This window comes from Rutidosis leptorrhynchoides, chromosome 8 (genome assembly GCF_046630445.1).
Source record: "Rutidosis leptorrhynchoides isolate AG116_Rl617_1_P2 chromosome 8, CSIRO_AGI_Rlap_v1, whole genome shotgun sequence".
Classification (NCBI taxonomy): domain Eukaryota; kingdom Viridiplantae; phylum Streptophyta; class Magnoliopsida; order Asterales; family Asteraceae; genus Rutidosis; species Rutidosis leptorrhynchoides.
In genome coordinates, this window is record NC_092340.1 from 330,957,855 (window position 1) to 330,969,578 (window position 11,724).

The window sequence follows — 11,724 nt, forward strand, 5'->3', positions numbered from 1 at the left end:
TAATTATTTTAATTAATTATTTTGAATTAAGCACGAGAAGGTATAAAAGTTAGGTAGAAGGAAACCAATTCTAAATTTATATTTTAATTTACACTTTTAAAATAAAATGACAATTGATATTATCTCTTATGATTGGATGTGGATTGTTTAGTATGCATTTTAGGTGTTTGATGAAATGTTTAGCTGACGAGTTTCTTAGTCGGACTCTGTGGTTTCACGGGTCATTAAACTAAATAACTTTAACATTTACGTTCACTTAATACTTAAAACATATCATTAAACTGTTTCGTTTAAACAAACTCGTGGTTTCACTTACATTATATATCTATAGTTTCTATTAAAATTTAAAATCCTACAATGATGATGTCATTATTAGGCTAATTCATTTGTTAAGAAAAAATCAAAAAGAAAAAGAAAAAAATCTAAGCCCTTAAGGTGATGTCATTAATCCAATTAATGACTAATTAAATTAAATCTACTTATTTATTTATTTCATGTTTTTTAGAGAAAAATTCACTCTCATTAATTATTATTATATTATTATTCAAATTCAAATATGAGTATTTTAACGAGATTAATTACGTTATATATGTATGCGAAATACACGTCTCAATAAAAGTAAATATGTAGGCTTTTATAACAACGAGAAGTTTATTAATCGGAATCCGTCGGGTCATTAAACTAAATAACTTTAGCGTTTAAATTAACTTAATACCTAAAATATATCATTAAACTGTTTCGTTTAAACGAACCCGTGATTCTATGGGTCATGGTAGTACATATACATATATAAGCAAGTTTAGGGGATTAGGGGATGGGATCTCACCAGTAACTTGACTCCTTCGTGGGCTGGTCAGGCCCATATGTTATATCCAAATCTAGGTTACGGATAAACTTCTTAAAAAGTAGATATCACCAAATTCATACGGATAAACTTCTTAAAAAGTAGATATCATCAAATTCATGAAAACCGAATGCAGCCCTAAAAATAGTAATCTAATCTGACCCGAAATTTGTACATAAAGTTTAACGAGTTGTTTTACCCAATTAATTGTGAAAACCGAATGCAGCCCTAAAAATAGTAATCTAATCTGACCCGAAATTTGTACATAAAGTTTAACGAGTTGTTTTACCCAATTAACTGGGTTTAACCCGAGAGTGACCGCATTTTGACCCGAATCACTTTCTTCCCCTTTCTTCTTGTTTAACCAAATTTCTAAGCTATAAACGGCAGATAACTTTCCTCAATTAGCTAACCAATTCTTTCATCGGAACGCAATAAAGGTATCTAGGGTTTCGTCTTCATCTTCGCGTCGTTCAACTGGTACCAATCTCAACTTTTAATTTCAATTAAGCAATTAGTAACTTTGTAATTTCAGCTAGGGTTTGCTAATTTCTCCCTTTAAACAACCTCATTTGTTGTCTGTAATCAAATAATTTCATACCTTTGGATAAGCTCATTGTTTTAATTCAATTTTTTTGTTGCATCGTTAACCTAATTGAATGTAATTATTTACCGTGTTTAGGCTGAAATTTAGACTTTTGAACATTAAATTAATTTCGTTGTTAAATTTAGTGCAGTAATTATTAATTTTATCTTTGTAAGTAGCTAATATATCATTCTAGTTGATTCTTAGTGCTGAAAACCTTTTAGTTTTTTTTTATTTTTTATTTTTATTTTTTTATTTTATCTGTTTGACTGTGAAGATGACTTTTGTGAAATAATTACAGAAAATGTATTGATTGTATTTGTTTTGGCAACAGCAGTCAGTCATAGCATAGTGGAACTTTCTTCTTTTTGGAAGAGAGTAACATTAAGCTTTTTTCATCAGTGAATTCAACATTTCAATGACTGAAGTTGTTTGATGCTGCATAAACTGACCTTATTGGAGAAACCTGATATCGATTGTCTTGGATACACACGTTATCTTGCCTGAATCTGCAAAGCTAATTAGGTCTCAAGCCACTGTTATAGTTGAGGTACCCTCTTATTTTCTTCCTATAACATGGTTATTTTATGTTTTTTAAACATATTGTATACAATGTCATATATCACCTTTCAAGATAGTTAGGTCTTAAAGAAATATGTTTGCACTGTGTAGATTATAGGTTTTGGATATCAAGTGTTGCATGATAAGAAGGTGATTAAAAATGAGTTATTCGTCTGACGAGGATGACAAGCCTATAGTTTTTAAAAGGAGCTCAAATTCTGATAGATTAAAGCAACCTGTTCAACAAAAGGTAGCTCCAATCGTTAAGCAAGCTCCAATCGTTAAACAAGCTCCAATCGTTAAGCAAGCTCCAATCGTTAAGCAGGAGAGACCTTCACTTAAACCTCATCGTATACAAAAGAGTGATTCAGAGGATTCTGAAGATGACAAACCGTTGAGTTCTAGAATTGTATCTGCACCTAAGGCAAACTCGAACCATGTGAAAACGGGACCCAGCACGAGTTCATCTCAACGTCCAAAACCACAAGTTAAAAACACAGATCCCGATGATGAGAAACCGTTATCTTCAAAATTCACTTCCAAACCATTATCAGCATCTAATAAAAAACACGAGGATTCAGATGATGAGAAACCGTTATCATCAAGAGTTAAGAAAAACGGTTCTGTATCCAGGGATAACAATAACAATAATAATAATAATAATAATAATAATAATAATAATAATAATAATAATCAAGTTAAAAAACCGAGTATTGGTTTGAATAAGAGACCGCCTCCAAAGGAGGAAAGATTACATGGTCAATCATCAGTCAAAAAGTCAAAGTTCTCAGATTCATCCACACCAGTCAACCGTAAGCCGGTTCCTGTGAAACCTGCAGCAGCTGATTCAGATGATGAGAATGACCATGTTCCTATATCTCAAAGGATTAAGAATCAAGACCCGTCTAGTAGTAAATCATCATCTGTAAAGCAGAAGGATATGAAACTTAAATCTTCTTCGATAAAGAAAACAATTCAAAAGTCAAAAAAGGTGGTGAAAAATTCAAAATACTCGAAGCCATCTAAGGTTCCACCTGGGTCCGGTGAAGGTCAAAAGTGGTCAACATTGGTTCATAATGGTGTTATTTTTCCACCACCTTATAAGCCTCACGGGGTTAAGATTCTGTATGATGGGAAACCGGTTGACTTGACTCCAGCACAAGAGGAGGTAAAATATAATTTGTTTTTTTTTTATCCTTTTTACTGTGGTTATTATATTTATCATGTCCATAAGATTAATTACATATACTTAAAAGTTGGATCTATCTGTCTATGGGCAAAATGGGTTGATTTAGCACAAGCCTAGTCACTGACCCGGGTCATATTACTTGATTGGTTGACATTGCAGGTTGCAACAATGTTTGCTGTGATGTTAGATACTGATTACATGACCAAACCTGTATTCAAACAAAATTTTTGGAATGATTGGAGGAAGTTATTAGGAAGAAATCACACAATCCAAAGTTTAGAGAAGTGCGATTTCAAACCAGTTTACGAATGGCATCAGGCGGAAAAGGAGAAGAAGAAGCAAATGACTACAGAAGTAAGTTTTGATTAATTAGCATATGGTATATGTAATGTAGAAGTGCTCAATATAAACTAAGATTTAGATTTAAATTTATTTAAACAGTAACATATCTCGATCGGTTCCAAACCATGCAACATTTGCGGATAATAAAATTTTTTTTTTTTTTATTTTTTTTTTTAATTATGGCAGGAGAAGAAGCTGATTAAAGAAGAAAAAATGAAGCTTGAGGAGAAATATATGTGGGCCGTAGTTGATGGTGTCAAAGAAAAGGTAACCTCTAGTCCCAATAATTCTTTATTATGTTTTTTTTTTTTTTTCTCTTTTTCTTTTTTGTTTTTGTAAATTCATCCACTAAGCAGATCAATTTAAATAAATGATGCAGGTTGGAAACTTTCGGGTTGAGCCACCGGGTTTGTTCCGAGGCCGTGGAGAACATCCAAAGGTTCTAATAACTACTCTTTTTTCACTCATTACATATTCTTGTCTTATCTGATAATAATACTTTTGTTTACATCAACAAATGTGTATAAATTTTTTTTTTTATTAACGACCCATAATTGTTATATTTGATGCTTAGATGGGAAAGCTGAAAACACGCATTCGTCCAAGTGATATTACAATAAATATCGGAAAGGGTGTTCCAATCCCGGAATGTCCAATTCCCGGTGAAAGGTTCGTGTCTCACCTGTTTTTTATTATTATTATTATTTATTAAAAATAACTTGTGAGTCAAACTTTGACTTTTTGACAGCTGGAAAGATGTTAGGCATGATAATACTGTGACGTGGTTAGCTTACTGGAATGATCCAATAAATGGTAAGGACTTTAAGTATGTGTTCTTAGCTGCTAGCAGTTCTCTAAAGGGCCAAAGTGATAAAGAAAAATATGAGAAAGCTAGGAAATTGAAGGTAAATTCAAATGAATGTTAAATTAATAACATCTTTTGTTAATGTTATTTATTAATTTTATTCATTATTGGGTCTTTAATTTGATTATAGGGATACATAGAAGGCATCAGAGAAGCTTATACTAAAAATTTTGGTAGTAAGGATTTAACAAAGAGGCAAGTGGCAGTGGCTACATATCTCATTGATAAATTAGCTCTCAGGGCAGGAAATGAGAAGGTAATTATTGATTTTTTTTGTGTTCTTTTGCTTATTTCATATTATTATTGTTGTGTAAAAGTGTTATTGTTCATATGTATTTACTGTTTTCTATGATGCAAACTTATTAAAATAAGAGTTTGATATACTGTTTGATGGTTGCAGGATGATGATGAAGCTGATACAGTTGGTTGCTGTACATTAAAATATGAAAATGTTGAGCCAGAGCTTCCCAATTTTTTAAATGTGGGTTAATTATATGTTCACCTTCAAAGTTTTTTTTTTTTTTTAATAATATTTTTTGGCCGTTCAAAAAAAAAGTAACATCAAGCTGTTTACATGGGAAATAGGTTTATTTGGGTTGTTTGGCCGATTATCAGTGACTCAGTGTGGTAAAAGTTGGCCAAGTCGGCAGACTAGTTGGGTTTTGAGACTAGTCTTACCCGATTAAGCCTAAATTGGGCTAAAAACGTTGGTCGACGAATACTAGTCAACATCGGTCAACAGGTCAAATTTGGTCAAAGTCATATTTATTTGGGGATTAGTCGGATATATTTGGTTATAGTAGGTCAAAATTAATCGAAATGGGTCAATTTTTTTAATGTCAATGTTATAGTCAGATTTGTGTTTGTAAACAACCATGTCAAAGTTCATGTTTATGTTTATGTTATAATTCAATTCCCTTCTATATTTATAAACATATGAATATGAATGACATCATATGTTTTGTTGATCACTAGTTTGACTTCCTTGGTAAAGATTCTATAAGATACCAAAATCGGGTTACAGTAGAGCCTCAAGTGTTCAAAGCAATTCAACAGTTCCGAGCAGGTAACTTGCTTCTGCTTTCCATTTATTCAAACTAAAATGTTTTTTTTATTTTTTATTTTTATATATTTAAACGTTGTTACATCAGGAAAAAAGGCTGGTGATGACCTTTTTGACAAGCTGGATACTAGTACATTGAACGCTCATCTTAAGGAACTCATGCCTGGTCTTACTGCTAAAGTTTTCCGTACGTACAACGCGTCTATCACATTGGACGATATGGTATGATGGTCTCGGTCCACCCTTTGTGTTATTTTCATATTCTCATTCATCTACGTATATATATACGTCATATATATATATATATATATATATATATATATATATATATATATATATATATATATATATATATATATATATATATATATATATATATATATATATATATATATATATATACGTCAACAGTTCAAACGAGAACTACAAAAAGGGCGAGAACTTTTAATTTACGAACATTTTCACATGTGAGTAGATTGAATCATCTATAAATGTTGATGAAGAGTAAGAATGAACATAAAATAGTTTGAAAAAAACTTGTATTTTACCTATATAATCAAATATATAGTTTCACGTTCACAAGTGCATATTTGTTTGTGTAACATGGGAACACTTTATATAATTAACAATTTAACATATAATTTCTGGCAATGAACATATGTTTGTTAGTGATACGAGCATTAATTAACATTTGCATGTGATTTGTTGCATTTAAATGCATAAAAACTATTAAATCAAAAAGTTCTCGCAGTTCTCGCCTTTTTTCTGGTTCTCGTTTGAACCTGCCCCGATATATATATATATATATATATATATATATATATATATATATATATATATAGGGTAGAGATCAAGGATAAGCACTAATTTGGGGATAAGGGGATAAGTAAATTTGTTTTTTATACCTTTAGTTCTACAGCTCTAATTTAAATAATAAAAATGTATGGGATTGATATTCATTGTGTAGATTCAGAAAAAAAAATATTTTTGTAACAGCAGCTTATCATGCATCAGATGTATGTTAAACCTGTTGTGAGCTTTTTTTTTTCAAGATTTAGCCCGATTTAGGGTTTAGTGTTTTGGGTTTAGTCCCTAAACCAAAACCCCAACCCCTAAACCAACTCTAAACCGTTCGTGTTAAAAACTCAATCCAAACCCTAAATCTAAACCCTAAACCCTAATTTTTAAACCCTAATTACTAAACCCTAAACATTGTTTTTCATTAATCAAAAGTCATTTTTTCTCCTTTTTCTTTTGTTATCATACATCTAGTGTATGAACAGCTGTTAACATACATCAGATGGTATGTTAACAAGCCAGTTAAAAAATATATATATATATTTTCCGAGTGAATACTACTCCCAGAATATTTTTTTCCGTAGTTGTAGAACTCACAAGATATATATATATATATATATATATATATATATATATATATATATATATATATATATATATATATATAATGGTAGGATCAAGAGGGAAGTAACCAATCGAGGGGAAGCAAATTTTTTTTTTTTTTTTTTTTTTTTTTTTTCGTTTTTTGAAAAAACTTTGTTCACGAACATTATAGATGAGATGAAAATATGAACATTTAGTAGAGACAATTTGTGATAAATGTTTTTATTTTGGTGGGAAAACGCTCGAAGAAGTAATATATAACAATTATCGTGTGTTTCGAGCGTATGTTGAGGTTTTAGCTATTGAGGTTTAGATATTAGGGTTTATAGGGTTTAGATTTTAGGGTTTAGATTTAGGATTTAGATTGAGTTTTTAACACGAACGGTTTAGAGTTTAGGGTTTAGGGTTTGGTGTTTTGGGTTTATCGAATAAACCCAAAACACCAAACCCTAAACTCTAAATCGGGCTAAATTTTACTTCACAAAACATGAAAAAAAGACGTTCATATTCTTCACGAACAATATTATCTTGAATGTTATTTTTGTCGATCGTTTTTCCGCCTAAATAATAACATTCATCACGAAGTGTCTCTTCTAAATGTTCATATTTTCGTGTGATCTTGATGCCGAAAAAAAAAATTTCCAAAAAAAACGAAAAAAAAAATTTTTTTGCTTCCCCCGATTGGTTACTTCCCCATTGATTCTGCCCCTATATATATATAGTAGAGGGGGCTCTAGTTATTGAGTCAACAGCAAGCGTCGATTTATTGGCGACTTGACTGACTCTTAGAGCCTAAATTAAATTTCAGGCAGGATTTAAAACCCATGGAAATTTGATTTTACCATTTTCATGGCGTCTCAATTTTATTTTATTTTATAAAAAACTTTTTCCTACTTATTGGCCGGAGATCTACTCGGAAGCAATCTCTCTATCCGTCGAATAGAGAGAGGGATGATTTTCTATTCACTCTAGGTGGAGAAATGACTTCACTTTATTCTCGGATAGGGGAAGGATTGTCTACATCTCACCTCCCCATACACCACTTATCTGGTATTGGGTTTTGTTGTTGTTGTATATATAGTAGAGGGATCAAATGAGAACTTTTTTTGTGTGAGAACCCTGAGAACTCAAAAATACACTGAAATTCGAGCAAAAAATGGGACACGGACGAGAAAAAAACCTGATAGTCGAGCAAAAATGGAGAAAGTCGAACAAAAATTTGATATTCGAACAAAAAATGTGTTCTACATTTTTGCGTTCAAAAATGTAGAACATATAGGTAGTCGAACAAAAATTTTGATATTCGAACAAAAAATGGTTCTACATTTTTTTTCGAAAAAAAAAAAAAAAAATTTTTTTTGCTCGACCATGAAATTTTTGTTCGTCCGTGTTTTGTATTTTTGCTCGAATTCCTTTTTTTTGCTCGAATTTAAGTGTATTTCGGTGTTTTTTGGAGTTCCTAGAGTTCTCACTGGATCCTCTCCCTATATATATATATATATATATATATATATATTTAAAAATTGAGTTGGAACAACTGTGATTTTTTTTGGTTGGTTGCAGTTATATAAGGGCACGAAGAGTGATAATGTTGTGGAAAATGTACTTGTTTACAATCACGCAAACAAGCAGGTGAGAGACCGTACCCTTTTCAGAAGCTTTGTATTTATGAATTATTTATATATTTATATTGTTACTTTATCATCATGACAAGGGTTAATTAACGTTTTTTTTGTTACATTTTATAGGTTGCACTAATTTGTAACCATCAACGTAGTGTTTCAAAGTCTCATAGTGCACAGATGATGAGATTGGATGAGAAAATAGAGGAACTAAAGGTAATAGGTTTTATACTGTTCTCTACCCGCTAGGTGTAATTCGTTTTATGAATAGCTCAATTCAAGTTTGGTTTTATCTTTGACCAGTCAAATAGATAAAAATTAACACAAAACAACTAATATTGAAACTGTTTAAATGGGTTGAAACTTGAAAGGCATGCAGTGTGTTAATTTTTCTTCAAAAAAGTTTGTATATTCTTCAAATACTTAACTTCATTAAAAATTAAACATAACATTATATTTGATCAATCAACTATACATTCAAACTTAAAAGTTTTGAACCAAACACATTTTGCATCAACCTGGTCAGCCCTGTTTCATCCCACTATCAATATTTAAGCGTTTAAATTATAAATTAGACTGTATATATTTATATGTATATCTATATATTTGACTACTAAACTTGTGAGGGTATTATTACTTTTAGGGTGTTGTACAAGAACTAGAAATTGATTTGGCTCGTGCGAAGAAAGGGAAGCCTCCATTAAAGGGTTCTGATGGGAAGCTAAAGAGGAATATGAACCCCGAAGTGTAATACCAATTATAGCTGCTTTTAACATGATGTGTGATTCCTTTACTTTTTTTTATGCGTGTAAAATGATACACAAGTGGAAATTATAATTAAACATGCAGGTTACAGAAAAAGATCGATCAAACCATAGCTAAGATTGATAAAATGGAAAAAGACAAGTTGGCTAAAGAAGATTTGAAAACAGTTGCATTGGGTACTTCAAAAATCAACTATCTCGATCCTAGAATAACTGTTGCGTGGTGTAAACGTAGTGAAGTTCCCATTGAGAAGGTAACAAACATATATTGTTTCAATAATTTTTTTATTTTTTATTTTTATTTTTATTTTTATTCTTTTTATACTTATACAAATTGTTCTCTAATCTGATGCAGATATTTAACAAATCCTTGCTGGCAAAGTTTGCGTGGTCAATGGACGTGGATCCAAGTTTCAGGTTCTGATCTCAATCATAGTTCTAGCGGAGGAACTCTAGCTGCCAAAAATGAATGAAAATGAATATGAAAATGAATGAAGGAAACAATGGATTTTACAATTTTTGTTATATTTTCTTTTTTTATTTGTTATGTAGTAACTGTTTGCGGAATATTCATGTTGTACTAAGCAACTAAGCAAGCATGTTAAACAAACTTATGACGAGTTACTTTCAGAATGAGTTATAAAACAAACTTATGATGAGTTACTTTCAGAATGAGTTATTCTACCAGTTTATGCAATGTTTTTAAAGTGTATGAATACGCGAAGAGTGGTATTCTGTTCTTTAAATGGGAGCTGCATGAATAGTTAGCACCATCTTTATTGGCGACATCGGACACACTAGGATGTCGTTTTGTTATATGATTAACGTCTTTATTATTCATTTGGGAAAGCCAACTTTATTTTGCTTTTTCTTATTTACTTTTGGCTGGTTTTTGTCATCAATCTATGTTATTTTTCTTTTAGTTTTTTCATTCCCGTAGTGGAGAACATTTGACGTAATAACGGATGTTACGAATTTGATTCTTAGTCCCTTTCTTCTCCTTACCTTGGCGACGTTTCATTTTGTTTTCCTTCAGACGTGCTTCTCCTTGTGTCGTTGCTTCACCTTCTAGACCTCTGTTTTGCCGAGTTTGCTTTCGTAGTGTTTTGGGTTTTCTTGTGACTGGCTCTCGTAGGTTTCAAGGATGTTGTTCATGCATCCATTTACTAACCTCATATTTGGGAGGTGATTTTCAAGTAATGACCAGGTTTGCTCATTGTTGTAGTTTCTGACAGTTATATCTGGGCGTGGGTTCACGACTTTTGGTTTGATATATGTAATTTGGGTGATTCCGTTTTTGGCTATGGTGGTGTTGGTGTGGTTGTTGCTGCTTGGGTGCAATTTTTTTTCAGGTTGTTAGAGATTTCAGAGATGTTACGGCGTCGATTGAAGTAAGGTCAAGTGTTAGGGAGTTTCAATTGCTAGTTTTCAGTTGATGTGTAGTCGTGTATTGTAATGGTTTGTATTGGGTCTAGTTTCAGTTGATCTGTCAAATATATCGTAGGATCCATCAATCAGACGTAAATGTAATTATGTTTGAGCTAATATTTTATCTCAATCAATCAGATCTTTTCGATCTATATTAATTTAAATTTATGTTTTTCGCCAAAAAAATCATTTTGATCATGAGATGACTCGATATCTTCCAAGTGATACTTGAACTTCATGATCGGAACCTCAACACTAAAAATGATGAATAACAAAAATTCGAATACTCTCTATCAAACTGAGTACCACATCAATATTATTTTAACAAAATTACATTTATGTTATTAAAATATAAATATTAATTTAAACATTACTAGGATTAAATTTTATATATTAAATTAATTAATATAAAAGCACCCTAATAATAAATAACAATATGTAAAAGTATAAATAGTACAAGGTTACTTAAATTATACTAGTATGTGTCCTCATTCGTGTCTTAGTTTGAACTAGTTATCGAACTCTCGCTTCGCGTCGGGGGTTCGGTTTTCAATGTATTTTATTGCGTTTAGTAAAATTATTTTGTGGCTAACGATGATATCGTTGAAGCGCAACTCGAGTCGAACTAAAAGTTATAACCCGTGAGAGATTTAAATGTTATTTTAAATTAACAATATATGTGCATCTCCGCGTTTCGCTATGGAATTGTTGACTTTTAAAAATTTAACGCAAAATCAACGTGTATGAAAAGTACCTCAAATATTTAGCGTTTTTTTAAAAAGCGTCCGTTTTGCGTATAGCTAGTGACATTGTGTTCCTAAAATTATTTCGAGCTTAACGATGGTGTCGGAAAAAATTAACTCGTTGCGAGCGAGAAGATATGACCCGTTGAATGTTTGGGTGGAGTTTATTTAAGATTTTTTATGAAAATGGTTATTTGACACTTTACCCCCTGTTTGGGGGGTCGATTTGAATTTTTCAAAAAAGTTTGGGGGGCTTTGTTGGTAAAATGAAATTTAGTTAAAATTAAACAAAAAGGTGAAAAGTCAAAAATGCCCC

General features: G+C 31.4%; 1 protein-coding gene across 2 annotated transcripts; it reads left to right on the plus strand.

Moving 5' to 3' along the window:
- The first annotated feature begins 1,179 nt into the window (after positions 1-1,179).
- LOC139862719 (DNA topoisomerase 1 beta-like) lies at positions 1,180-9,916 on the plus strand. 2 transcript variants are annotated; one of them, XM_071851342.1, is made up of 17 exons: positions 1,180-1,324; positions 1,765-1,980; positions 2,103-3,159; positions 3,340-3,534; positions 3,709-3,789; positions 3,902-3,961; positions 4,097-4,191; positions 4,271-4,427; positions 4,518-4,643; positions 4,788-4,868; positions 5,363-5,453; positions 5,539-5,672; positions 8,415-8,483; positions 8,600-8,689; positions 9,117-9,220; positions 9,323-9,491; positions 9,593-9,916. In XM_071851342.1, the coding sequence occupies exons 3-17, from the start codon at positions 2,152-2,154 to the stop codon at positions 9,659-9,661; spliced, it is 2,529 nt and encodes an 842-aa protein (XP_071707443.1). In that variant the 5' UTR covers positions 1,180-1,324; positions 1,765-1,980; positions 2,103-2,151; the 3' UTR covers positions 9,662-9,916. The 2 variants fall into 2 exon arrangements, with proteins under 2 accessions (XP_071707443.1, XP_071707445.1); XM_071851344.1 differs by having other exon boundaries at positions 1,204-1,324; positions 1,768-1,980.
- Positions 9,917-11,724: the final 1,808 nt, after the last annotated feature.

Excerpts from the sequence above, each read along its gene's own strand:
- LOC139862719 (XM_071851342.1), top strand. The coding sequence starts at position 2,152 with ATGAGTTATTCGTCTGACGAGGATGACAAGCCTATAGTTTTTAAAAGG. Across the intron at positions 3,790-3,901 it reads TTGATGGTGTCAAAGAAAAG|GTTGGAAACTTTCGGGTTGA; the intron begins GTAACCTCTAGT and ends TAAATGATGCAG. Across the intron at positions 9,221-9,322 it reads AGGAATATGAACCCCGAAGT|GTTACAGAAAAAGATCGATC; the intron begins GTAATACCAATT and ends TTAAACATGCAG.